Raw genomic sequence first — 25,629 nt, 5'->3', positions numbered from 1 at the left:
CAGCTAGGAAGAATGAAAACAAATCCCAACAATCATTAGAAGGCATAAGAAAAAGTAACATAGGAAGAAGCTTTTGTAGCACATCTTTATCTAAAGCATCAAATAATTTTAAGACCTACTTGGTTACTAGAATTAGAGGACAGTCAGCTGTGTCCAACATGAGGGTCTTCTTACATAACTAATAACGAAAACTTAATGAAAACTGAGAAACAACAATATCCTGATGTTGACAACTCCATAACAGAACCTACAGATGAGCGCAGACACTCAGCTGTGTTCTAGCAAGTTCTTTTCAGATAACATACCATTGTCAACATCAGCCCGACAGCTTGAGATTTGACTCCAAATATCCTCAGACAGAGCAGAGGAGAATGTTCTGCAAAGCAGCAAAAAAATCCTTCCACCCGTTAACTGCAAACTAAACAGGAACAAAACATTTCACACTGACAAGTTACTCATATGCCTACAAGATGATCTAAAATGGAGCATCTTGCCATGCTTCCCACTGCAAATCAGTTTTAGCTCATTTACTAGGAATGTTTTCTGCACATGGCCTGCAAAAAAATTTAAGATTCAAAGCACACAAGTATTAGGCCTGAGACATGAGTAGTTAGATTTAAATTAAAGTGATCACTGATTAAATCACCAGTGTTAATCATGGTTCAAAACAGCAAGCAGGGAACTTTGATTTAGATTATCGATTTTAATCCTGTTTTTCATTTGTACTTTTTAGCTGTTTTCCTAAAGGGAGGGCTGAATCTCATTGGATGATTTGGCCATTTAAACACATTGACTTGCAATTAAATGTTGCTTTTATGCTAAATTTGAAGCTTTTCCTAAACATGAAGACACAAGTCTATCTATAGTCACAATACAAACTTATTTTAAAAGAACAGTATTTATTCAGTATCTTAAACATTTTTATTAAGCTTGAAAACAATAAATAAGAGATTTCTTATTCACTAGATGACACACACGCATTTACACATGTGCTTAATGTCAAGCTCCACTAGGATGGACTAGACTTCTGTGAGAAACAGGCCAAATAAAAATGTTCAGTCAATTAAAATTAAATTAAAAATTAAAAGTATCCAGCTTGTATTTCAAAATGTTTACATCTCAAATTGTCTATGAGACCAAAGAAATCATAAACATTAGTGGCAAAAAGACAGACTGAAAATGATGGTTGGACACAGAGTATTTCAGCACCTAAACATGCAAACAGATTAACATTTAATAAACTTTCAAGAATGTCTACCTAAGGCAAGTACCCACTTCCCACAGAAATCACCTGGAGTTGAAATCAATGGGTCTCAGATACCAAACTGGCTGAAAAATCTCTTGATTTCAGGTGGTAAGATATTTTTAAAAAATCTCCTCCTGCATCCTTCAGGCATTTTCAAATTAAGAAATCTCATCTGTCATTTTTTGTTTAAAAAATAAATATGCTTATTTTCATTTAAATAATTTCAATAGTTTATAAGCAACCTTAGTCCATAATGTCAACTGCTATGAATTCAAATTTAAACACTTCATTTTTCAAAGAAACAAATGCATTCTAATGAAAAACATTCAAATATTTACATGGGTCATTAAAAAAAATATACTGGAGATGAGAAAATATACTGAGAATTATAAGGCCTTGAGATCTGGTATAATTAAGGAAGAAGAAAGCCTTCACATTTTGGTTAGGTAACCAGTAAAATAAACTAAAATTTGAGTATTATGCAGTCCTATCCATTTTCTCATATGGCAGAAATCTCAGATTCAAAGAGTCAAGAGCTTCACTGTTTCTGGGCTTGAGAATCCACAAGAAGATTGCTCTTAAAACAGAAATGAAAAACATGAGAAATCAACAACAGGAACAGCAGTTACAAGGGCTGTGTAATTCACGTCAGAAATGCCCTACCTGGATGTCTGTGTCCTTCACGGGTTCAAGAGGTTCAAAAGTAGTAGCTGCACTTAAACTCTCTAGTCGCTGAGAAATGTGAGATATATCAAGCCCTCTAGAGCCGAGAAGAACAGACCTACAAGGAAGAAATTGTACAGGTATGAAATTAGCATAGAACAGACAGAACTCTAGCCCCAAATTCCTTGCCAATATTTAGGCCAGCAGCTAGCAATGTACACACAGTGCTCCCAGCTGTGTCATGAAAACTGCACAAAAATGTAACTTGGAACAGCCCTGTGTGTGTATCTAAACACCTCAGCCCGGCTGAACTTTGCCTGCTGTGCCACTGCAGTACTGCACAGCTGCCAAGTCCTTCCAGACAGAAAAATTCTATAGCATGTTGGTAAATGTCTTCAGCAGCCGCCAGAACAAGGTACTGCACTTCTTGGCTTCAGTGCCTGTAATCAGGAATGGTAGTTCCTCAGATAAATCCTTCAACTACTATTTGTAAGTAGGAGAAAGGGACAGTGGTGGGAAACAGCTTTGCAGTCATTTGTTTCTCCAGGGTGTGTCCTCCCAGCAAGACTCCCCGCACATTAGAAACCAAACCTGTAAACAGTCCACCCTTTGCACAGTTTCCAAGGCCCATGCTCCGCACTTACGCCTTAACATCCGCAGTCTCCTGGGAAGTGCGGGTCAGAGTGCGGGATCGCAGGCGCTCCCCAGCCTGCTGGATCTCCTGCAGGTTGCGTTCGACGTGAGGGAGCTCAGAGATACCTTCTGTCTCGGCTGCAAGCTGTTCTGCCTGCTGGAGAAGCTCTCCAAAGCCATCAGTATCCATCTCTGGTGCAGGTTTCACTCAAGAGGCCTGAAAACACACATAACGTATCACCATGAGGTTAGATTAATAGCAAAACAGACAAGTGTGTACATAGAAGCTGTAACAGCCATCTAATAAAATGTGCTAATCCATACGTCATTAACCCCCAAGTCAAAAGAAATAATTATATGTTGTTCCAACGTAGATGTGTGTGCAACTTCGATGCATGCAGAAAGTTTTACTAGTGTGTGTTTGAGAATTGCTTGCATAGACCAAATGAGAGAATAGTTAAAAGAAATTACACAGCATTAGGCAAGGGCTGTAACAGATGAGGTCATTAGAACACTACACAGTTCCAAATTCAGAATAGAATACATTATTTTTACAGAAAGGACAAAAATGTACATGATTGGGATCAACACGGAAACAGAAATCTAGCAGCAATGGTATCCACATTAATGAAATATGAAACCAAAATCCTCAACTTCACACACCAAATCCATGATTTGCAGCTACAAGCACATGGCACCTCTTTAAAGCCACTGAAGAGAACAGAAATCTCATCTTGCAGAATGGTGCTATGGATATGGGAGTGTCCAGTACAACCTCTCATAGCATTTGCACCCTCACCCAAAGCACTTGGGATCAAGCAAGAGAAACCAGATCTCAATCAAGCATTAATTCCACCTCCTTATCGTTTACTTGAAAGTAAAAATCAATGGAGGTGATCTGGTTCAACAGAGCCCACCAAGAAGAAAACAGGGCACTTTTTCAGACTGTAAACAGCCTGCAACTCAGCATTTCTTGGTAACCCTCAACCATACCAAAGCAATTTAACAGTATGATTTTAATATTCCTCACACTCTCAGTCTCACAGCCATTCCCAAGTACAACTACCAGTGGCAATAGCACTGCATCTGTCTGTCTGGACAAGTGATTTAAAAGCACCGCATGATGATTCATTCAGACACATGCAATTAGAGAAACTGATTCGTACTGCCTGGGTGCCAGGACAAACCCTGACAGCCGGCATCCAGGAACGAACGTAAAATTTCACACACACTCGCCACCCACTTCTGGAAAGCTGAGAGCTACCGGGGGAGGCAGCGCTCATATTTGCACTGACTTGTTAATCAGGTGAGACAGCAGAGACTGGATTTGTTTGAACAGATTAGCATGTTACTGAGATGGAGGGGAACAGGGAGGGGTGGTGTGGAAATCAGCAGTTTCATGCCCTGCAATGCAGCACAGAACATCTTTCCACCGTTTACTTGCAATAACTCAGGTGCACCCCTGACGAAGCTGCCTCTGTTGGCAGACACTGACCAGAACAGCCACGCTCCCATACAGTTAAGAATGCAGCAAACAAATCCTCCGGGAGAAGCGACCACAAAACCAGAACAGACTTGGGCTTGATTTGATCTGATCCGGTCCACTTCTTCTTTCATTACCAATGCGATAAAAAGCCAGGAGTGTAAGAAGGCACTAACTTCTCAGAAAGCACTGAAACCAAAAGCATGGAGAATCAGCACAGTATAAAACTGCTCCCAAACCTGCACTTTTCATCTGCAGACTCCACGTCAATACCATATAAGGTCTGTCCCCTAAATTTGCTGATGTAGGACACTTGCAACAACTCTGAGAGATTGGCTGAATTCAATTCAATCTAGAGTAAACTAGTTATTTTGGAGCAAGATAAACTACCTGTGATTATAACCAAGCGCTGGAAATGACAGCTCAAAACTTATCTAGAGAGCCAACACTAAACAGCTTTTCCTAAGCGGCAGAACTCATATATTTAGATGGAGTAACAGCACAAACAACTTTGTCTCCACGCTGACAGAATTTACTGCATTCGAGACACTGCAGTCTGACTCTTAATGCTGCTGTGCAGGATGGAAACTGCTACCACAGTAATGAGCAGGGCGATGGCAGATTTTCATGTCTGGCTGGGGAAGGAGCAACAACTGACACCTAAGGGAAAGAAAATACATCAGAAATTAACCTAACTTCTGTGAAACCAGATCGACCTTGGGCTAAAAGCCAGGACTGAAAAGGCTCTTCTGTAAAACAACTTTGATGACTTATCAATAGAAGCTGCTGCATTAGACTGCTATTCCATTAAAGCCCAGTTTAATGTTTCCCCAACATTTAAAACCACAAATAAACACTGTATATTGTACAAGTTAACCGGATTTAAGCCAAAAACTAGAAAAGATAATGACAGGTTTCTTAAGTCTATTCAGACTGGTGATATGTGATGATTTATTACCTAAAAACTCCTCAAGAGCACTACAATGCTATCTAATGAAGAACACTGTAGCCATTATACTCCAAATACAGCCATGTTGAAGATTTTTCTGTTCTAGCTTCAGAAAGACACAAAGCTGAAATATTCCAATGCGTGCGCTAGCATCTGTTGTACTTCACATACTGACAGTCTTTGTGTCACCTAATTAATTAACTTTGAGAAACAGATTAAAAAAAAAAGTTATATTTTTCCAGTGCTTTGAAAAAAAAGAAAGCAGGAAGACTTCACAGGGGAGAAGGAAAGCCTCACCCACTGTGTTCAGGATAACTAATGGACCAATACAGTTCCACAAGCTGCAAAGAAATTCTTCAAAATGGAAAACCAAGAGGAAAAAAATCCAGCAGTGGAGAGCCTCTCGTAGATGCTCCTGCCCCAGAGCAGTCAGGAGACTCAGTTTGACCAGATGGGATCAGCTTGTTTTGGAAGGGAGACACAAGAGCACACTAGTTAAGAGAAGTGGGCAATTCTTTACTTGCTGCAGCTGAAATCTGAGGCAAAAGCGCTTTTTTCGACAGGCTCCAAGCCTGGACTGCTACAGATAATGTAGCAGCTTCTATCTTCTAAGCTTCACATGAATAAGTAAAAGGCCAATTCTGCAGGCCTGGGGAATTGTGTATGAACTGCAGTAACGATGCCCAGCTCTCGCACAGCACTCTGCGTAAGCAGACGTCCAGACATTTCAGAGAGGAAGTCAGCAACATAATCCCCATGTTACAGACAACAGAACTGATTTACAAAAGCAGAGATAGAAATCAAAAAGCAGGTGGCCAAATTTTAGTTTGTTTTTAAAGGAAAGCACAATTACATTTACAGGATATTAGTTAGACACTGAAATAAGTTGCCTTCTAAGCATGCAGACGCTCTGTCACTGGAGCTTTTTAAGAGTAGGATGGTTATAAAGCAGAAATGGTCTACTAGACCTGCTGACTGCTCACCAGGAGCAGAGACATGTCATTGAGGTCAACTCTTAATGTCTCTTCCTGTCTTATTTTCTGTGTTCTACAAGTGGAAGTGACCATGTACAACCCAAATATCTGCTACACATTGTCAACAGATCAACCTCTAGTACATAAAGTACAATAATAAATGTTTAATCAAACCTAGCAAAGGGAAAACTTCCATATGCTAGCTATGCTAAAAACATATGAAATCAGCATAGGCCAGCTTAAAAACCAAATACCTATAAGCTCCAATCTATACTTTATATTCCACCTGGTACAACAGCCCATTTCCCCAGCAACAAAAGGCTGATGCAGGAAAATCCAAAACAGGGAACAAAATAGGTAACAATCTTCTACCACCCACCAGTTACTCCTCCCATAAGATTTTCAGCCCTGTATGTTTGGCTTTTAATCTCATCTGTAGGTAGACATGCAAATGTCTAATCTTGCTCTGATTGGTATTAAGTACTTGGTCTCAAGAGCTCTTACAGTACATATGTTGAATAAAAATGTTTTTTCAAAATCTTAAAGGCAATAACATTCACAGTTATTTGCACTCTGAGACAGGACAAACAAAGGCACACGACTCTTCTCTATCCCGTCCATTATTTAACCTGAACAGTAGGCATTTTACATTATTTCTTCCAATATACACTCTCACGCATTTGTCGATACTGCCTTTTATCTGCCGTCTGACTTTGAAGTTCCTCGCAGAGGTCTCAAGTCCCCACTGTCCTGAATAACTGACTCAGCTGGCAGTTCTGCCATCTCATCACTCTCCCTCTTTTCCAGACACTTAGTACTTTTTTAAGCACCCGACTCTCACCCAGCTCAGCAGGGCACGAACTTCCACAGGATGGCAAACTGACCCTCATTAAATAGAGCATTTAGTTTCGTATTTGAAAATCTTTATATCAAAACCCAGATCCTCTCCCCTTCACTGAATTTGCTGTGATATTATCACTACAGGAACATTATGGATTTAGGTCACAGAATCACATTCTCCAAGCAGTTTTTAAGCTTTTCCTACTTCTAAGTCCATAGTAGTCTACAAAGGAGTAGGGAACCCTTTTAGAGACACAAGTGAAGAGCAGTAAAGTACATGGAAACTTGTTTTTCTTTGTCACCCTCACCTTAGTACTATGTGATCTAATTACTGCCCCCTAAGACAACATGGTCATATCAAAGGAGGAGCCCTTGTTTGTACTTGGACTTTAATTCAACCCTGTCCACTCACTGTCAGCATGTTCTGGTTTAGAATAACATTGGGACACAGATGGCACTCAGCACTCCACAGTAATTGCTAATTATATACCAATACCCAGGGCATCCACAGCTCAAGTTCTAACATAAAGGCAGTTCAACATCATGGCACAGAAGTTTGGCTGTTTCCCACAGTTGGCAAACAGAAAGAGTAAGTTACTTTGTACACTTTATGACAACTCTAGGAAAATCAAAACCATAACATAGAGTGAATCTTGCCTAGGAGGGACTAACAAATAGCATTCTTTAGGTTGAGATATCAAGTTCTGCATCCAGGATGCTCTGTAAGAAATCCTCATAGTCATTTTCACTTGCTTTGCTTAAGAAGTCGGCACTGCTGCTTGCAGAGAGGACTTGTGAGCTGGGGTAGGGTGAAAGAGCCAGTCATCATTCTCATTCAAGGACAGTCTGAAGAGTCCACATTAAGTGTTTGAAGACAGCTATCCTGTCCTGCATCAAACTTACTGATCTGAAAAACACAGGAATCTCAAGTATCATCTACAGTTTACGTTCTGCCTTCAAAAGTCTTCTATACCCTGCCAGGCACATATGAAAGCAATGCTTAGCACCTACAAGGTCACATAAGCTTATCAAAACCTGCTGTGGAAGAGATGTTGAGCCAGGGACAGTGCACAGAACTGTTAAGGAAGTTTTATACTCATTAACATAACACTGCCTTTCACAAGCTCCCACCACCAGATGCCTTGTAGCAGGTGCTCTGCCCCCAGCCAGCAACCAACCTGTAACCCCACCGTGGTGCAGAATAACCCCTATGCACAGAACTTGAAACGGTGAGGACAAACCACACAAAAAGAGCCCCACTCTCCTGACACCTCCCCATTCAAACAACGAGCTTCAGCTTCCAACACAGCACCTCGGTTAAACGCTAAGCTCTCCCTCTATAGCTGGGCTTTGCACTGCAAACCAGCACAAACCAGCAATGAAGAGACTACTCCTCGCACATATAAAAGCAGCTCCGCTGTTTTAACGCAGGTTATTTTTCGAGTACATATACAGAAACTCCCGAGGAGATCAAGAAAAGCCCCCAGGGAGGCCTGCGAGTGCTCCCACCAGCCTCCTGCTGCAGCGGCCCGCACTGCGGCTGGAGCGCTGGTCAGGGAGCGCCGGGAGCCGTGGCGCTGCCCGGGGCTGCTCACGTCCGGCCTCAGGCAGCCTTCTCCGGAAGGAGGCTCGCCTCAGAGGAGGCCTCGCCAGAGCCCGTCACCGGAGGGCACCGAGGAGTTAGAGCCCCGAGCGGCTGCCGAGGGCTCAGGACCCGGCAGGGGGACGTTAGAAGCCGCCACCGCCCACCGAGGGGGAAGAGGAGGCGGCAAGAGGGGAAGCCATGACACACCCGCGAGCCGCCCTCACCTGCCCGCCACTCCGGTCGCCGCGCCTGTCGCCCCCGCGCCGCGCGTCCCCATTGGTCGCCCTCACGTCCCTCCCCGCGCTCCCATTGGCCGAGATACCGCGCTTCCCTGCGCTGAGCTCTTCTATTGGTCCAGCCGCCACTCCTCCCCGTGCGTCGGCTCCCGCCCTCTCGCGACAACAACTTTATTGAGGCGCCCGGAGACGGACACGGACAGCGTGTTGGGGAAGGAGGGGGGCGGGGCTGCTGCCTACGGAGATCGCGGGTTCGAGGCTGCCCTGCGCCGGTCCGCCCCGTGCGCTCGGCGCTGTACGTTCTCCATCACCAGTGGAACGGGCTCCTGAGGGTGGACAGGGACACGTTGCGATTGGTCCCCTCCTGAGCACACGCGCATAATGGCAGAGGGTGGGGCAGGACATTAGCATAGGCCTTACAGCAGATATTGCCAATGAGCTGGGATTTGTAGGGTAAGATCTGGGAACTGGAAATTTCATGGACACCGACAGGGCACATCCAAGAGCCTGCTTGTGTGAGATGTGGTGGACAGACCTTGTCACTGCTCTGAAACATCACTCATCAAACCTTCAGAGCCCCTCCCTCATAACTACAATCATGTCTTCTGTCCTCCTTAAGGCTTGCTTTAATGGGACTCCCATTTGCCCAGCTCTCCCCATCCCCACCACCTTGCCCTCTGGTGAGGAGTTATTCCTGCTGTGGTGATCCCTAGTCCCATGGTCCAGCTGCAGTGACACTTTCAGATCCCATTTCTTGATATCCAGTAAGGGAAACAGATGCAACACCAAGATTTCTTACAGCCCTTCAAAGCTGAATGGATTTCTTAATTAATACAGCCTCTGTGCACAAGATTCCCCATGTAAAAAGCAGTTCCCATGCCTAAAGCAGCTCTGAGCCCAGGGGCAGTGTTGACACGGGCTGCAATTGCTGCCCCCTAATTGCAAAGTGCAGGTAGGGGTGTCCAGGTTCATCCCTGTTCATTGATTCATGGCCCTGCCTGCTGGCCTGTGAAGCAGCTGCACAGAAATCTGCCCTCACTGGGCTGTGCTTGGGCGAGTTACATCCCAGCCTGTCCCAGCACCACAATCCAGATTTTCCCAAGGGTGTCTCCTTGCACACAGGATGACAAACATCAGAACATGGCTTTCATTGAAGGCTCCTGAGGAGTTTCTTTGCCTCGCTAAATACAAGTTTTTTCAAGCCATCATAAATAATCTCCTGCACTTCATTTTTTCCCAGTTGCAAGCATCACTTAGGGCATATAAAACCACCCAAGGTGGCTCTAAAATGTAGCTAGCCAGGTAGCTGGCTTCCTTGATGCTCAGGTCTGCCCATGTCCCAACCCGCAGGGCAGGAGCATCTCTAACATATCGCAGAGACTTAGGTCCACATCAGAATATGGGGTGGTGCATAAGCATGTCTGCTACAACTTACAGCCCTTCAGGGGCTGCCCCAGTTCCACTGGCCCTGCTTCATGTCTCCAAGGAGGCAAAGGTGACTCGCAGCCATTCCAGCTGAGCTGCCTTTCCCAGGGAAAATTAAAAAGTGCAAACCCCAATTTCCCCCCTGTGAGGCAGCTAGTGAGGCAGTTAGGTTGCTCTCCCTGTGCTATGACACTCACCGGTTGTTCAGCAGCTGGCTAGCAACCCCTCAAAAATCAGTTTTTTTTTCTAATGCTGGGTGCCTGCCTGACTCCCCAGAGTCTGTGTTCTTTATGAATCTGTAGTTTTAACTCTTTCCAATACATTTAGTGCCATATGCCGAGAGCTGGCACATATAAAGCATGTTTTCCCTGTGTCACAGACTGATCCATGCCCTGGGGTGTGCTGCATTTGAGGTGGCCCCAGGGTGTCCAGCTACACCCTCCATGAAGCTTCATCCCAAAAATTAGCACGGAGAGAGAGCACTTGTGTCACTGGCGTACTTGGGCCAGCTGCTTTGAGGGGTGCGTTGGTTCCTGGCAAGGTGCCCTGGCAGGATGGATGTCCTGATGAAATGGATAACACAGTGGGATGGGTGTGCTGGTGGAATGGGTGTCCTGGTGGGATGGGTGCCCTAACAGGGTGGCCATGCCACCCCAGCTGTCTCCCTCAGCCCGTCCGGGCTCCCGGGGCAGCTCTCCAGCGGGAGGGAGAGAGCGCTGAGCAGCCCGGGGACAAGCTCTGGTGCCCCCCAGGGCGGGCTGGGAGTGGCTGCCGCCCTGCAGGGCAGGTGACACGGGGGGAGCCGGGCACACGCAGGGACAGCCGGGCCAGGCGGGTCCCGGTGCTGCGGGCGGCGCTGAGCGCGGCACAGGCAGGTGGCAGCAAATCCCTGCGGTAGCGCTCGGCGGCTCCGAGCCCCGGGGAGCCGCTCCTGCGGGAGGAGGAACCGACCCCTCTGCACGGGGTGCCTGCCGCCTCTGCACAGGTGATATTTCCCCTCTGCATTGGGTGACCGTCCCCGCTACACAGCGAATGTGCTCCCTCTGCACGGGGTGCCTGTCTGCCCTGCACAGAGTGCATGTTGGGTCTGCACTGGGTGCATTTCCCCTCTGCTCTAGGTGTTCGTCCCCTCTGCACTGGGTGCACAGCGTGCCCGTCCCCTCTGCACAGGGTACACGTCTCCTGAGGACAGAGTGTTATGCCCCTGCGCACAGGGTGTTTGTCCCTTTGGCACACGGTGCATTTCCCCTCTGCACAGGGTGTATTTACTCTCTGCACACGGTGCATGCCCCTCTGCACAAAGTGCATGTTCCCACTGTACAGGGTTTATGTCCCACCCGCACAGGGTGCCTGTCGTGTGTGCAGGGTGCTCGTCCCCTCTGCACACAGCTCTCTTGCACACAGTGCACAGGGTACACATCCTGTCCACACATGGTGCCTGTCCTCTCTCCACAGGACACGTGCCAGCACCACCCAGGGCCGTGGAGACAGATCAGCTGCATGGGGGTCACGCAGAGCCAGAACTGGTGCTTAGCACAGCTCCTCGGGGTGCTGCACCCCACCGCAGGGCTGCCTGGCTGGGACACCTCTGCCCTGGCTCCCCTGGGTGCCCATGGGAGACACACGATCACCTCAAACCACCTCTGCAAGCTGAGCTCTGCTTTTCTTCAAGGGGCTGGACAAAGCACACTGGTCTCTTCTTGAATCGAACCTTTATCCCACAGCTCTCCCACTATACACAGCTTTGTGCGGGCTGAGAGCAGTTGTCACTTCATTGAAAAGTAAGGGTTTTTTTTCTGCAAAAAATGCTCCTGAGGGGACCTGAAAGTCCTCAAGCACTTCACCTCAGCTACAGGCACTGTGCACATCCCAGGCCAGCACCTCCCATGGGCACCTGCACCCATTCCACTGGTTTGGTGGTTTTCCCAACTCCAATTCATACCCAGGGAGGCTGCAGAAGGCACTGAGGTTGGGCACCCACAGCTCTCAGGCAGCTGCGGCTGTCAGATGGGTGCACAGGCAGAGAACCAGGAGCAGTCAGGGCAGGCTGGCAGCCACAGGTGTGGAGGTTGTGTGCCCATGTACCATCCTGGCACACCTCTGGGAAGAAGGAGCGGTTGATGCCTGGGGCTCTTCCTGAGAGGGGAAACCCCATCCACATCCCGGCTTTGTTTCTGGTGCAGGATGTGGTGTCTGGCCCCACGAGGGTAGCTCAACCCACAGCCCCTCTGCTGCACTGCCTGGGGTCACAGCCCTGCTACACCCAGCTCCAGCACTGGGGCCACATCAACCCTCCAGCAGTCTTGTTTTGCAGCAAAGCATCTTCCCCCCGCCCCCCTTTTTTTTGTTTTTTAATGCATTTAGGACAAGGCATGCCCTTAAACGTCAGCTTCAGCACTAAGCCTCTACTGCAACACAGGGTGCTGGAATGCTGCTTAGGCAAAAGCCACACTAATGCAATAAGGCAACACATTTAAAAGGCAAATGGGTGCTGAGCTGGGTATTGCTTTTCTCGCTAGTGAGACTGGGTGCTGAGCAGGTTAGGCAGCCCCTGCAGAGCCATGCATTGAAGCTGGGAAAACCTTTGGGGAAGGGGCAAGCAGCTTCCTTGGGTGTCTGGACCATCCTGGGAAGGGCTTGGGCATTAGGGACTGGCACTGCCACACTCCCTCCTTGCAGACACCTCTCCTTGTGCCACCCAGCCTGGCAGAAAGGACTGCATGGGTGTCAAAGGGCCTTCATTTCAGGCCCCAGGGTTTGTAAATTCATCCTGTTTCTGGTGCCTGATCACCAAGGGTTGGAGGGGACATCCCTGCTGGGCTGAGCTGTCCGCCTGCATGAAGAGGCAGGGAAGGGGCAACGGCAGTGGGGTGCCAGGCCTGGCAGCAGGGCTGGGAACCTGCTTCTGTGGCAGGGCACACCCAGGGGATGTGCACGGGCAGGCACAAGCAGCCACCCTAGCCGGCAGCAGGAGCTCCTGTGTCTAAAAAGCATCGTTCACTTGGCAGAGACTTTCGGAAGTAAAACACAGCCCCACACACTTACCCATCCGCCCACCTCCTGATCCCAGCACGCTGCAGCCACCCATCATCAGGGCACAAAACACAGATCCCCACCACCCCAAAACAACAATTCCCACATAGGAGTCACGAGCAGTGACAGGGCTCAGCCTCCAGCACTCACACCTTCAGCCAAGGTCTTTTATTTCCACCCAGTTTCATCACTGGTACAGAAAATAGAAAACATGAAAAAAATAGGGTTTTTATGCCCCCCACCCCCCATCCCTGAAGCGTGCCGGCTATTTACAGGCAGAGTTGAGTGGCTCAGTGGCAGCAGCTGCACTTGCTGCTGGATGGCTCCTTGCACACGCAGCCCTTGGCACAGTTGCTGCAGCTTGCGGGGCAGCAGGAGCAGCAGCCTGGGAAGAACATGAGAGTTAGGGGTGGATGGGAAGGAATGGGGGTCCCATGGGGCAGGGGCACCCCTATGGAGAGTGGGAAACACTCCCCACCCGCCAACCCCATGGGTAGGACTGTGATCCCAACGGGGCAGCAGTTCGGGGTCTCTGTGGAGCTCCTACAGGGCAGGTGCACCCTCCCAAAGGGGAGAGGGGGGAGTCTCCAGGGGGCAAGGGAAGAATCCCCATGAAGGTCCTGCAGAGTAGGGACACCCCCTCAAAGTGGAACATGAGGGTCTCCAAGGGTCAAGGGAAGAAGGAAGGATCATCATGAGGGTACTGCAGGGCAGAGGCACATCCATGGGAGAGGGGTGGGGTCTCTATAAGGGGTCCCACAGAGCAAGGGGGGGTTTCTATATAGGACAAGAGTCAGGAGGGTCCCATGGGGGTACCACTAAAGGACAGGGAGGTGCCCATGAGGGTCCAACAGGGCAAGGGCAGCCCCCCAAGAGAATAGCTGTGCCCTCCGGGCTGAGCCCCCCACTCACTCTTGCGGCAGCTCTGGCAGCGGCAGTTCTTGCACTTGCAGGACCCGGCGCAGGAGCAGGAGTCACCTGGGGCAGAAGAGGGTCCGTGAGCGGACTCGCCGCAACGGGACTGGCCGGGCACGGCCGGGAGGGGAAAGGAACAGCACACTTACCGGCGGCACACGTGCAGTCCTGGGGATCCATGGCTCGGCTAGGCGCGGTTTAGCTAGACGCGGCTTGAGTAAGCTCGGCTACACACGGCACAGCTCGGCTGGGCTCGCAGCAGCACCGAGCGGCGTCGGCTGCCCGGTATTTATGGGGTGGAGGAGCAGGGCGGTTCTTGGCGCTGCGCACGGCGGGGCGGGACGGGACCGTGCGCACTGGGACCGTGCTCACCGCCGGGCCGTGCTCATCCCGGACCGTGCGCACCACGGACCGTGCGCACCCGGGACCGTGCGCACGACGGGGCGGGCGCTGAGCTGCCAGCCGTGCGGCCCGAGGGGCCGTGCCGTAGGGCCGTGCTCACCGGGGGTCATGCGCCCTCCGGGCCGGTGCCGTGGTGCCGTGCTCACTGGGGGCCGTGCTCACTGGGGGCCGTGCTCACTGGGGGCCGTGCTCACTGGGGGCCGTGCCGTGGTGCCGTGCTCAATGGCAGCCGTGCCGTTGGGCCGTGCCCAGCGTGGGGCAGTGCCGTGGTGCCGTGCCGCCACCGGGGAGCCGTGCTGTGCTGTCCCCGGGGCTGTGCCGTGCTCACCCCGGGTCACGGACCTGCCCACACCCCTCACGGCTTCCAGCGACGGGGTCCTACCCGCACCCCTTTCTGCCACCACCCACTTGGCAGACTGCTGCGATCCTGGGGGTCCATGATGCTGGAAGATGCCAAGAGGGGGGTGACAGTGCTGGCACGGCATCGCTACCAACCCTTGCACATTTGGGACAGCCCGGTGACAACACCTGGCCCTCCCTTCTCAGCCCCATGTGCCCAGTGCTGGGATGCGGCTGTGCCCCCACCCTTGGGGAGGCTATGGGATGTGTGTGGCTGTTCCCAGGGATGGGTCAGTCTCAGCATCCTCGGGGAGAGTGGGATGGCCCTGGGGCAGCCACCATGGGGCTGGGGTGCTGGGCTGGACCCCAGGAGGGGTGGGCATAGGGATGCAGCACTGGGGTGCAGCATGGGAGCGTGGCACAGTCTGCCCAGTGACTGCTGGGAATCATAGCTTTGTGTCACTGCTGGTGCCTGTGAGTTGTCCCCCTTGTCGCAGTGTTTACATGCCAGCCAGCTTCCATTGCCCCCCTCCTGCCCACAGCCAGCTTGGCATCTGGCGTGGAAAACAGTGGCTGGGCAAGGGACAGGCCATTTCCATACCTGCCCTGGTGCTCGTGGTGGTGGCAGTTTTGTTGCAAATAGGACAAGTCTGGGCTCAGTGCTGGTGTGTGGATGGGATTGGTCCCCACAGAGCCTGGGCCAGCGAGTGCTGGAATGAGGAGCAGGTTGGTGGCCCTGGCAGGTTGTGCCAGGGAACGGCTTGTGCTTGTTTGCAAAAACATGGGGTTTTTTTTCCTGGCAGTCTTTCACGGGCAGCAGCGAGGGAGTGTAAATACGAGGCTAAGCCAGCAGGCGTTGCACTTGCTACTGGCTGAGCGGGAAAGGAGGAGAAGTGAAGTCATGGTGCACGTGTGGTCTTATTGCACATAAACATGGGTTGTGAAATCGCTTCCTGGACACTCACCCAGCACATTGCTGCTGGCCAGTGCTGCTCCTCTGCGCCCCCTCCAGCGGGGACAAGCTCTGATGCACCCCTGTTTGAAGAAAGCAGAGCCCCCCACAACCCAAAATGGGGACATGCACCCCGACATGGGGCTGTACTGAAAGCAGGGGATGACTGTACAGGGGCAAGGCTGCGGAGGAGGCAGGAGAATTCCCAGGTTTCTAGGAATCCCCCCAGGTCACCCATGGATAGGCTGTGCCAGATCCCAGGGCACGTGGCCCCAGGCCTCCAGTCACTGCAAGCGGGACAGGGCAGCACAGCATCCTCATGGGACAGTGTGTAGAGCAGGAATGGGAAAAGAACCTGGAAAATGCTCTGTTTCGCAATTGGGGCATTTCTGCTGGATAATGAAGTCACTCCATGGTGAGACAGGGATGGATGAGCCATGCCTCCCCCCGAGCTGCAGGCTTACCCAAATGCTGGGATGCAGGGCACATGCCAGACATCAGCTGGGAGTGGGGACTTTGTGGGGTTTCTGACATTGCTGCTGATAACTACGATTTCCTGGGGCTGGCCATGAACAGTTAATCCTGAGGCTGTGCCTGTGGAGTCCCAGGTCCAACTCTGATTTTTACAGCAGCTGTAAAGCAAGCAGAGGAACCACAGCTGCCCAGCACGGTTGTCAGGGCTCAGAGCTAGGCTGCTGGGACCCCCATATGTCCCCTGCTTCCCACGCAGGCAGGGCACAGTATCCGATAGCTGTTTTCCATTGTGCTGCCGTGGACCAAGGGGATGCACAAGGGGCAGAGCCGCAGGGCAGGACTGATACAAACCCATTGGGGACAGCAAGGCTGGAGGGCTGCTGTCTGCCCCAGTGTTTAAACCACATGTTTGGGGATAAATCCTAATAGGATTCACAGTTTGGGGGCTCACCTACAATGTTTTTTACAATGTTGGCACATAAATCTCTGTGGGTAGGAAGGAGTAGAGATAACTGCTGTTTACAGAATTGAGTTTATGTTGATGCTCCAGAGTCGGTGCTGCACCCTGCCTGCGGCATGCCTGCCCTGCCCTACATTTCAGCTGGCACAGGGACATGCTTCACGTTCATCGGAAGTGTGGGGTGGCGGTGACATCTCAGGAAATGCCCTGGGGGAAAAGCCCGCCTGGACTAGTGGGCAGAGGTGGCCTCAGATGTGCTGAAACCCTGGCTTAGTCCTGGCGGCAGTGGCTGGTCAGGTCAGGGAGGGGTTTGGAGCTTAAAAAAGCCCCAAAAGGCTGCATTTGGGGAGTGCAGGGACAGACAGGACCCCTTGTGTGTCCTAAGAAGCAGCATAGTGCCCTGTGGCACCTGGGGTGCAGCATCCTGGCAGTGGTGTGACTGTGTTTGGGCAGGGTGAGCATCACACCCCATCATGGGGGTCGGGGCTCCCCACAAGGCTCACAGTGGTTGGGGGTGAATAAGTAGTGTGGTTCTTCCAGCCAGTTCAATTAAACTGCGAGGAGTCAAACCTGTTCCCCTGCTACAGCACCTGCCGTGGAAACGTTACCCCTGGAAATGGGCAGGGCTGCAGTGGTTATTATGCTGTTGGTGAAGGCTTGTAATAACGAGCTGCTCATTAGCCCAAGGATTTCTGGTGGAGGAAGAGAGCATGGGATTTGCCCTTGGGTAACAACAGGGTGGGGAAAAAAACCCCAAACTATAAATTACCTCGTTGTGCAGGGAAAGTGTTAAAATAAGAGTCAGAGCTGCTGGCAGGGACGGCAGAGCCAAGACTGGAAGAAAGGAGCAAAAATAAGACACAGGCTCTTTGCCGTGATCCCCAAATGTGCTGCGTTCCCACTCTCCAGGGAAATCCCCCCTTCAACAAAAGTGCCAGGTTCCTTATAGACCTTTATATACATATTGCTTTATTTAGGTAGTTTATTACATGTCTAACGTGGCAAACACTAAAGATACCTGAACACATATAAAAAAAACTCCAACATACACAATAAGGTTATTTTTCTTCAGCCCCCCAGATGTGCAGCACCTGCAGATGTGCAGCCAGGGGTCCCTATTTGCAGCAGCTGCACTTGGCGGAGGGTGGCCCCTTGCACACGCAGCCCTGCGCACACTTGGCACAACCCGCCGGGCAGCAGGAGCAGCAGCCTGTGGAGGGAAGAAAAAGAAATCAGGCACATTCTTGGAGGGGGTCCCAGGATGGGGGTTGGGGGTGTCCCGTTGGGGATGGCTGGTTTGGAGACCTCCCACCGACGCGTGTCATCTCCCTTCAGCAGCATACCCAACCCCATCAGCATCTCCCAGGGTGTTTTTGCATCCAGGGCTGGGAGGGTGCGGGACCCCAGAGGCTCACTGGGCACCCCCCAGCCCCTCTCTGTGCAAACCCTCCTGCACACGGCTCTGCCCTGGGGTGATGGCATCAGGAGCAGCTGGAAGAAATCCCAATTCTGGTTTCTTCATGCAGCATCCCCTTGCCCTGAGCCTGAGGCACCAGTGAGGGGTACACAGAGTTTTGGGTTACATTGTCTGGCTCATATTGCCTGGTGGAGGGGCAGAAGGGGGAATTCATGGGGTGCTCCTTTGGGAGCAAAATAATACAGGAGGAATAAGCTCAATTCTGGCAATACTGAGCCTGCTTTGATTCAGTGTGTCTAAGGACATCTAGTGAAAGCCCCCACGAGTGTTTCTGCCTCCCAATCCCCTGTGGGGCTTGGGCTCCTCCCCCTTACCTTTTTTGCATGATGTGCATTTGCAGTTTTTGCATTTGCAGTTGTCCCCACAGGTGCAGGTGCCACCTGAAACACAGAGAAAAGGAGAAAAAAGGGTTGAAAGGAGGTGGTGGAAAGGAATCTCCACATCCCCAGGGATGCTCCGGGGTGAGTGCGGCAGGAAGAGCACTGCTGCCCTTCCGAGCATCCTCTCTCCAGCAGCAGTGGCTGGTGCTGAAGCTTCAGCCTCGCTCGGTTGGGTGGTCTTGTCATTCCCGCCCGTTCCCAGCAAGATGCTCCAAGTGTGGCACCGCAACACTGGAGGAGGATTCCAGCAGGCAGCCCGGCCAGGACGAGAGCATCGGGGATGTTGGAGGATGCCACCAGGCGGGTGGTCCCACAGGGATGCTCGTCTCCTGCATCCCCGCAGGTCCAAGGCAGAAGGAAGCGCTGCCTTACCCGCGGCACAAGGGCAGTCCTGAGAGTCCATGTCTGCCTGGGTTGTGTGCTGGCTGTCAGATGCGTTGGACGCTGAGAAGAGCAGCTTTGGCAGGACTCACAGCTGCCTCCTATTTATCCTTGGCCAGGCGAGAGCGAGTGCAAAACCTCCGCCCCTCACAGCCTGCACACGGCTCAGCCAGGCACCTGCCCCGGGCACTGCTGATTCACTCCCCGGGCAGCCAGGCAGGACTTGGGGCTCCTGTGTCCCCCCTCTGGTGCTGGTGGCAGCAGGTGGTCTGACTGGGTGTCAATCACTGAGATGTTGGTGGAGGGGTGCAGAGAACGGCCAGCTCTCATCACATGGATGGCACCTGCTTTGGGAGCACTGCTCCACTCCCAGGGGCTGAGGGGGTGCACCCAGCAAGGCCCCCCCCCACAGGCAGGGGCTTTGCCAAAATCAAGGTGTTGAGACCCTAGATGTCTCGTGGGGGTGCACTGGTCCCAGGGCTGCCACCACTGCTGGGAACTCTCAGCCCCTCCTCCAAGACCCAGCACAGTGGGGTGATGGGGAGCTGGCACAGCAAGGTGGCAGGGGTGCAGTCCCTGCCCCAGACCCCATCCCTTGGCTCCAACACCCTCCCCACAAGCAGGAGCAGCAACAAGCTGAACTGGCCCAGCCAGAGCCTGCCATGCCCTCCCAGCGCCCCAGGATGGCGGCGCCCACGTCCCCTCGGCGCCGTGCATGGCACCTCGGGGGCCCTGTCTCCTTCCCAGCTCTGGTGTCTCGTCCCACTTATCTGAATTAATTTCCGCACACCATTATCCGGGTGTGCAGGGGAGGAGGGTGACAGGCAAGCTGCCATTACCCTGGTCAACACCTCTGGCAGGTTTTACCCACCCACTCGAAAGAGCAGTGAGGGTTTGGGGTGGAAGGTGTGAAGTGATGCTTTCTGAGATGTTGGGTGCAGGGAGGGACTGCCCCACAGCCAGGAGGCATTGCCAGCTGTGGAACATCCCTCCTCCTCACTCCTGGGGTTTTGTGTGCTCCCCGATGTTGGTGATATCCCAGCCCGGCTGCCCCGCACTCTGAAACTCCTTTTCTTCAGGGTTTTATCCCATCTGGGCTTTTGCCTGCAGTCCCTGGATAAGGCAGTTTGTTGGAGGCAATGCTAATCCAGCCGAAACGGCGGGCCATGGAGTATTTTTACCACCCAGCAGTCTGGGCATGTTTGGAGCTTGTTGGGTGGGGAGCAGTGCCAGCACCTGACTTGGCGTCTCCTCCCGCCGAGCCAGGCCAGGGTGGGAAATCGGTACATAAAAACTTGAGGAAGGCAGAGCTGATGGGCCCCTTCCTCGTCCCTGCTGCCCTGGCAGTGGCTTGTTGGTGCCCCAGCATGCTAGCCCCGTGGTCGTGTGTCACGCTGCTGCTGATGTACCAGGGCGTGATGGTGGGGACGGTGCCAGGGACCGGCCGCGTGCCAAGGGCGTCAGTCACTCTCGCAGCAGCAGGGAAACACAAACGTGCCGGGGAACACGCATGCAAGTGACCGCTCACCAGCCTTGGCTGCAGTCCCCTGTGGTGTGGATGTCATGGCAGAAGACAGGAACATCTCCTCAGAGTCCTCCTCCTGAAATAACCAGCTTAGCACTCCCACGGTGCAGGAATATGCACAGAAAAGTGCTTCCAGCTGTGTTGGGATGGATGCATGTGGAACAGCAACGCCACCATGGCAGCCACTGTGTCGTCCCCCACTGCCTGGCACCCTTGGCCACTCAGGCAAAGCCATAGTGTTGGCACATTGTCCCTGTCCCTGGTTGGTGGTGGCTCAGGAATGCGGGCACAGGCAGCCCCTCTGAAATGGTCCTTCTCCTCCAGCCCAGGGGAGGAAGGTGAAGCCCATGTTAGTGGAACAGAACAACATCAGCTGTGCTGTGCATTCCCTGCCATGAAAGGACAGGGTAGAGAAAAAGCTCTTCAGCACCCATCCTCAGTTCAAACCCCATCCCTTTTTGCTCTTCTTTCCTTCGTTTCTTTCCAACAAGGAAAAAAGCATCTTCCAGGTGATGCAGGACCAGCGATCGGGGCTCTGGGATGTCCTGTATTGCTTCCAGTTTGTTCTGTAACTAATTTGAGATACGGCTAGAGCAGTGTGTTGTTAAGCAGACATGCATCAGCCACAGCAATTCCAGGAGCACCCTGGAGCTGCAGAGCTGAGACCCCGGGAAAACCTGCCTGCTGCTTAAGTACCCCTGTTACAAGGCCCTGTGAGCCTCAGCTTCCCTTTTGGTCCATGCTTTCCATTTGCTGGGAAAGCCTGGGGGTTCCCCATAATTTAAATGAGCCTGATGCTGTTCCCCAGAGCCCAGCAAAATAGGCAGCATCCCTGCACACCCATTATTCACCAGCCCTTGCCATGCCAGAGCCGTACCCCTTGGTGGCCATGTCCCCTGCATGGGATTCCTGGCTCTGTCCCCAGGCACGTCCGTGACAATCACCCCAATACTGCTGGGCAAATTAGGGTGGGTGAGTCAGCACGATGCTCTGATATTCAGGCAGAGCTGGAGATGACACTCACTGGTGGGATGGTGATGGCTGAGCCTGGGTAATGACTCTGCAGGGCATGGCAGGAATGGGGCTCCCCAAAAAGGAGTGAAGGAGGCTGGAACCTTCAGGAAGGCACGGTGGAGGCACCCATCCCTGTGACAGGCATCTGTGACACCCAAGGTGCTTAGAGCCGATTGCCAAAAGCCATGGGACGGTGCTGGAGCTGGTGCCGGTGGCTGGCAGTGACTCAAGGCTGGTGCCAGGCAGGCGAGGAGGAGCGTGCAGCAGCCAGGTCCCGAGGAGGTGACTGGCACAGGTCTGCCCTGACTCCTCGCTGAGGGATGTGTGGCTCCTGTCACCCACAGTCACGCTGTGGCACGTGACAAACCTGCTTCTGCCTCCGGTTGCCTGTGATTTTCTGTAGTCACCCCAGCACATCACCTTCAACAGACCTTGTGGGTGACTACAGGTCCCTCTCTTCCCATTCTGAGGGTATGTGTGTCCCCAAGGCACTCTCGCTGTGCTCATTGTCCCCTCCCAAGTAGTGCTGGGTTTCGTGACCCATCCTTCTGTTGGCAAAGCACCATGGCTCAAATCACTATGGCCCACGGGTACAGGTGCCAGGGAGATACAAAACCAGTGTGGGCAAAGATCACAGGGAACAGTCCCTGGGGCTACACTGCCCCTCACCATTGCCTGCTGCTTGCCAGGCAGGGTGCTGCTGCCCATGGCATCCCAGGTGTGCAGGACACCCAGGGGTGTCCCTGACCCTGCGGTGGCAGCGAGGGCAGCTCAGGTCTGCCCGTTCCAGCTCCCTGTTCATGTTGGAGCCTGGGCAGGAGAGCCATGGCTGGGGCTGAGCTGCTGGGAGTGCAAGGAGCCATCACCCACCTGGGACCAACCTTTCAAACCAAAAAAGAGGAAATAAGGGTTTTATGCATCCCCTCCAGCACCCAGCAAACACACAGCACGCTCAAAATGCTGGAAGCCAGCAGGAAGCCATGGGAGTGATCACTGCTTAGAAAGCAGACTCGGCTTTTATTTGACGGGTATCTCAGGTTATTATTCGCTGATGATAAACAAGTGTTTAAAACATGGGAAAGAGGTGCTGATGTCATTTTGTTTTGCCAGAGCTCGCCAGCCCTGTGGCAGAGGAGGAAGAGGATGAATCACCCCTTGCCTGCCCCGGGAAACCGATCCCAACCGTTCCCCATGTGCACAGGCAAAGCCTTGGAAAGCATTTGGGAGTGAAACCGGATCAGTGGGCTGACTTCACACTGTGGAGGCTTCTTTTTTTTTTTTTTTTTTCCCCAGGAAATGGTGAGCAAAGACATATTCTGGTCTCAGTGGCAGACATGAGCTAAGCCCATCACCTGCTTCCCCTCCTCACTCCTTTCCCAGGAGCTGCCCGCTTTCTTGCCAAACCCCTGCCTGCACCTCAGTCACAGCTTTGGGAAAATATATCCCAGTTGATGCTTCTCCAGATGCTCAGCTATCAGCAGACATGGCGTGTCTCCATTTACCCGAGTAAACGCACGCCTCAGTGGGCTTCGCTGGCCCATGATCACACCTGTAGCAACAGAAACCTTTGGCACAGGCCCTGCTCGCAGTGGGAAGGGGATAAGCAGATTTTCATTAAGCAGGAACTGCACCTCATGCAATCCTGCAATGCTTTCACAACCCTGCAGCGCGCTTTGATGTGGGTTGTTTGGGAGCCACCTTGCAACCCAGCCGGCTGTGCCAGGACTGGGACTCCAAGTCCAGGTTTCTGAGCCAGGCTCAGCCACCAGCTTGTCCCACAGCTCCGGGCAAGGGATTGAAATTTATTCTGTATTTCTTATCTGGAAACAAGCTATCAATATTACCTCCGTCTTGAAAAAACAGTGCTGAGAGGGTGGTGATTTGCTGATTATTTATCCTTAGGGTGAAGGGAAAGGAAGAAATGCTGAACTGATGCTGTGAAGTTGGGTCCAGAAGGGTGAGCCTGACCCTGCAAACTCCCCACCAGTTTTGGGGTGGGGGACCCCAGCACAAGCCCCCACCTGCTGGTGTGGGGTTTTTGGGCTGGGTGATGTGTGTTCGGGCATGTCTGGAAGATGAAAGGGCTGATTCCTCTTTTGATCATGAAAGTCTCATAAATGTTAATGGGAATTACTTCGAGGCCTAACAAGAGCAAAATTGCAGCCCCCAAGGGGAAGAAAGGGGGGAAGACGGACTAAGCTTTGGCTGACAAAAAAAAGGGTTCAAATTTACCTTGTCCCCCATCAGTGAGAGCAGGGTACTGGTGGGTCAGGGGTTCCCCCTCATCCCTGCAGACCCTCCTGGGAAATGGGGTCCCCAAGTGTCCCCCACCTTGCCCAGCACTGCTGGCACCTGCACAGACAAGCTTTAAGCATCACTTTAACCCTTGTCATCATTTTTGCTCACAAACCTAATGCTTTCCCAGTGTACAATTTGGATTTTCTTCTTTCTCTTGTTTTTATTTCCCCTACATCTTCCCTTCCCTTTGTGTCTTTCAGGTTCCCACAGACTTCAAACTCACCTGCTCCAACTACTTGCCACCTCCTGCGGCTGAAACGTGACCTGGAGTTTCCAAGTATCGTTACCTTGGGCATATTTAATTATTTTATTCCCTTTTAGCTGCTAATTAGAAGCCAAGAGTGGAGGGGATGAGTAATCCCCTGGGATGTCGAGTAGGCACTTGTCTGAGCTTGTAAGAAAACACCAGCCCCCTTGGTATAAAGGTGTGAAATAAAAGGATGTGATATTTTCCTTTATGTATTCATAGCCCTGCTCCTGAGATCCAGAGATCATGGTTGTCTATCCCGGAATGATTCACATAGCTGCTGTGCCAGCACAGCGGCTCTTCCCATCCCCATCCGAAGGCATCTCCCATCCCATCCCAGGGACGTGCATGGGAAATGGGGAGAAACTCTGCTCTGTCTCAGGCAGCAAACCTGGGATGTGGAAAGAGAAAAGCCCCTGCAGATAGCAAAGCTGGTTTGCTGCTGCTCAGACAGGCTCAGTCTTCAATTTCAAAAGTATTTAGGAGCGCAGATGCTATTCCTCACCCCTCCCCACTCCCTCCAGCCATATTATCCCCTCCTCGAGGGCTGGGGATAGTTGTTTTTGCCAATTTTTTCCTAAGCTCAGTATCTAAGTGCTCCTCAGGGTTTAGCATCTCACTGGGAAGACCAAGCAGGAGGATCCTCTGCCAGGTAGATAAGGGCATCATGAATTTTCAGTTAGATTTGAAGTCTTTAAGTCTTTGCCAAGAAACAGCTCCTGGGTGGGTGATGATCCTCATACCTGTTGTGCCATCATCGCCAGATTCTCTGTGCAACCTGCCTAGAAAGCCAGCAACCAAGTGTGGTTCTAGTCTAGTCTAGTCTATCTTGTGTATGTAATATTACAATAAATTATACTCATAGAATCTTAGAATATCTCAAGTTGGAAGGGACCCATAAGGAACATCAAGTCCAAATTCAATATATTACATTATGATATTATTTATATATGTGTGTGTGTGTATATATCTATCTATCTATATATATATATATATATCCCCAGGAGCTAGAAAAGAGCAAACACTGGTCATAGAGCATGGCCTTGGTCAGGTTGTACAGGGCAGCTCTGGGGTCAAGCAGGAAGGATGATGGCCATAATCTCTTGCTGGATATTGAGACCCCTTCCCTGATGACACAGCCAAATCACCCCTTGAGTGCAACTGCACCCATCCCAGCTGAACTGCAGCCCCAGCTGTGCAGCAGCAATACCCTGGGGCTCTTCCTGCGTGCTCAGCAAGGATTTTATGGGATTTCCCTTGCGATACAGATGGGAAAAGGGAAGGACCTCTGTCCCGAGCACAGCTAGACGACTGTGACGTGAGTGGGGCAGTTGCAGAACTCAGGACTAGATGTTGTACATATAATATAGACGTCAGGCCTTTCAAATGAAGGGAAATGAATGCTAAGTCATTATTTCAATTTTAAGGGTTTCAGAGCCAGCAAATTCAAAGTGGCAGCTGTAACAGGCAGCGTAATTTAACCATCTTGCAGACACACTAAACCCAATACCATAATTACAGATGCAAAACAATATTTACAATCCAGATCATACATATTTAGCAAGAAGCTGGTATTTTCATCTGGCTGCAAATTTACTATAAAAAGCTCTGAGAGTGTAGATTTTTCCCTGTTTTGCTCAGTCAGGTTTGCAGAGCCTGCCATCAATGCTTGGTGCTGCTGGGAAGGGAACTGGAGAT

At 51.5% G+C, this 25,629-nt stretch overlaps 3 protein-coding genes across 3 annotated transcripts in view; all 3 read right to left on the bottom strand.

Annotated features, from left to right (window-relative positions):
• Positions 1-8,659, bottom strand: part of NUP93 (nucleoporin 93) — a 77,724-nt gene extending 69,065 nt beyond the window's left edge. Inside the window, exons 1-3 of the mRNA XM_065848526.2 lie at positions 8,598-8,659; positions 2,554-2,759; positions 1,910-2,027 (exon numbers count right to left, since the gene is read on the bottom strand). Coding sequence (XP_065704598.1) covers positions 1,910-2,027; positions 2,554-2,732 — 297 coding nt within the window. The 5' untranslated portion in view covers positions 2,733-2,759; positions 8,598-8,659. The remainder of the gene's footprint in view (positions 1-1,909; positions 2,028-2,553; positions 2,760-8,597) is intronic.
• Positions 8,660-13,220: 4,561 nt separating this feature from the next.
• LOC136107369 (metallothionein-2) lies at positions 13,221-14,344 on the bottom strand. The gene is made up of 3 exons (XM_065848371.2): positions 14,132-14,344; positions 13,980-14,045; positions 13,221-13,452 (listed from the first exon to the last, which is right to left on the bottom strand). The coding sequence occupies exons 1-3, from the start codon at positions 14,160-14,162 to the stop codon at positions 13,358-13,360; spliced, it is 192 nt and encodes a 63-aa protein (XP_065704443.1). The 5' UTR covers positions 14,163-14,344; the 3' UTR covers positions 13,221-13,357.
• Positions 14,345-17,552: 3,208 nt separating this feature from the next.
• Positions 17,553-18,919, bottom strand: LOC136107500 (metallothionein-1). Its single transcript, XM_065848590.2, has 3 exons — positions 18,839-18,919; positions 18,401-18,466; positions 17,553-17,819 (listed from the first exon to the last, which is right to left on the bottom strand). The coding sequence occupies exons 1-3, from the start codon at positions 18,867-18,869 to the stop codon at positions 17,725-17,727; spliced, it is 192 nt and encodes a 63-aa protein (XP_065704662.1). The 5' UTR covers positions 18,870-18,919; the 3' UTR covers positions 17,553-17,724.
• Between the last annotated feature and the right edge of the window lie 6,710 nt (positions 18,920-25,629).

This window comes from Patagioenas fasciata, chromosome 13, assembly GCF_037038585.1.
Source record: "Patagioenas fasciata isolate bPatFas1 chromosome 13, bPatFas1.hap1, whole genome shotgun sequence".
Taxonomy (NCBI): domain Eukaryota; kingdom Metazoa; phylum Chordata; class Aves; order Columbiformes; family Columbidae; genus Patagioenas; species Patagioenas fasciata.
The sequence above is the reverse complement of the archived record's forward strand: the minus strand, read 5'-3'. Positions and strand labels throughout refer to the sequence as shown.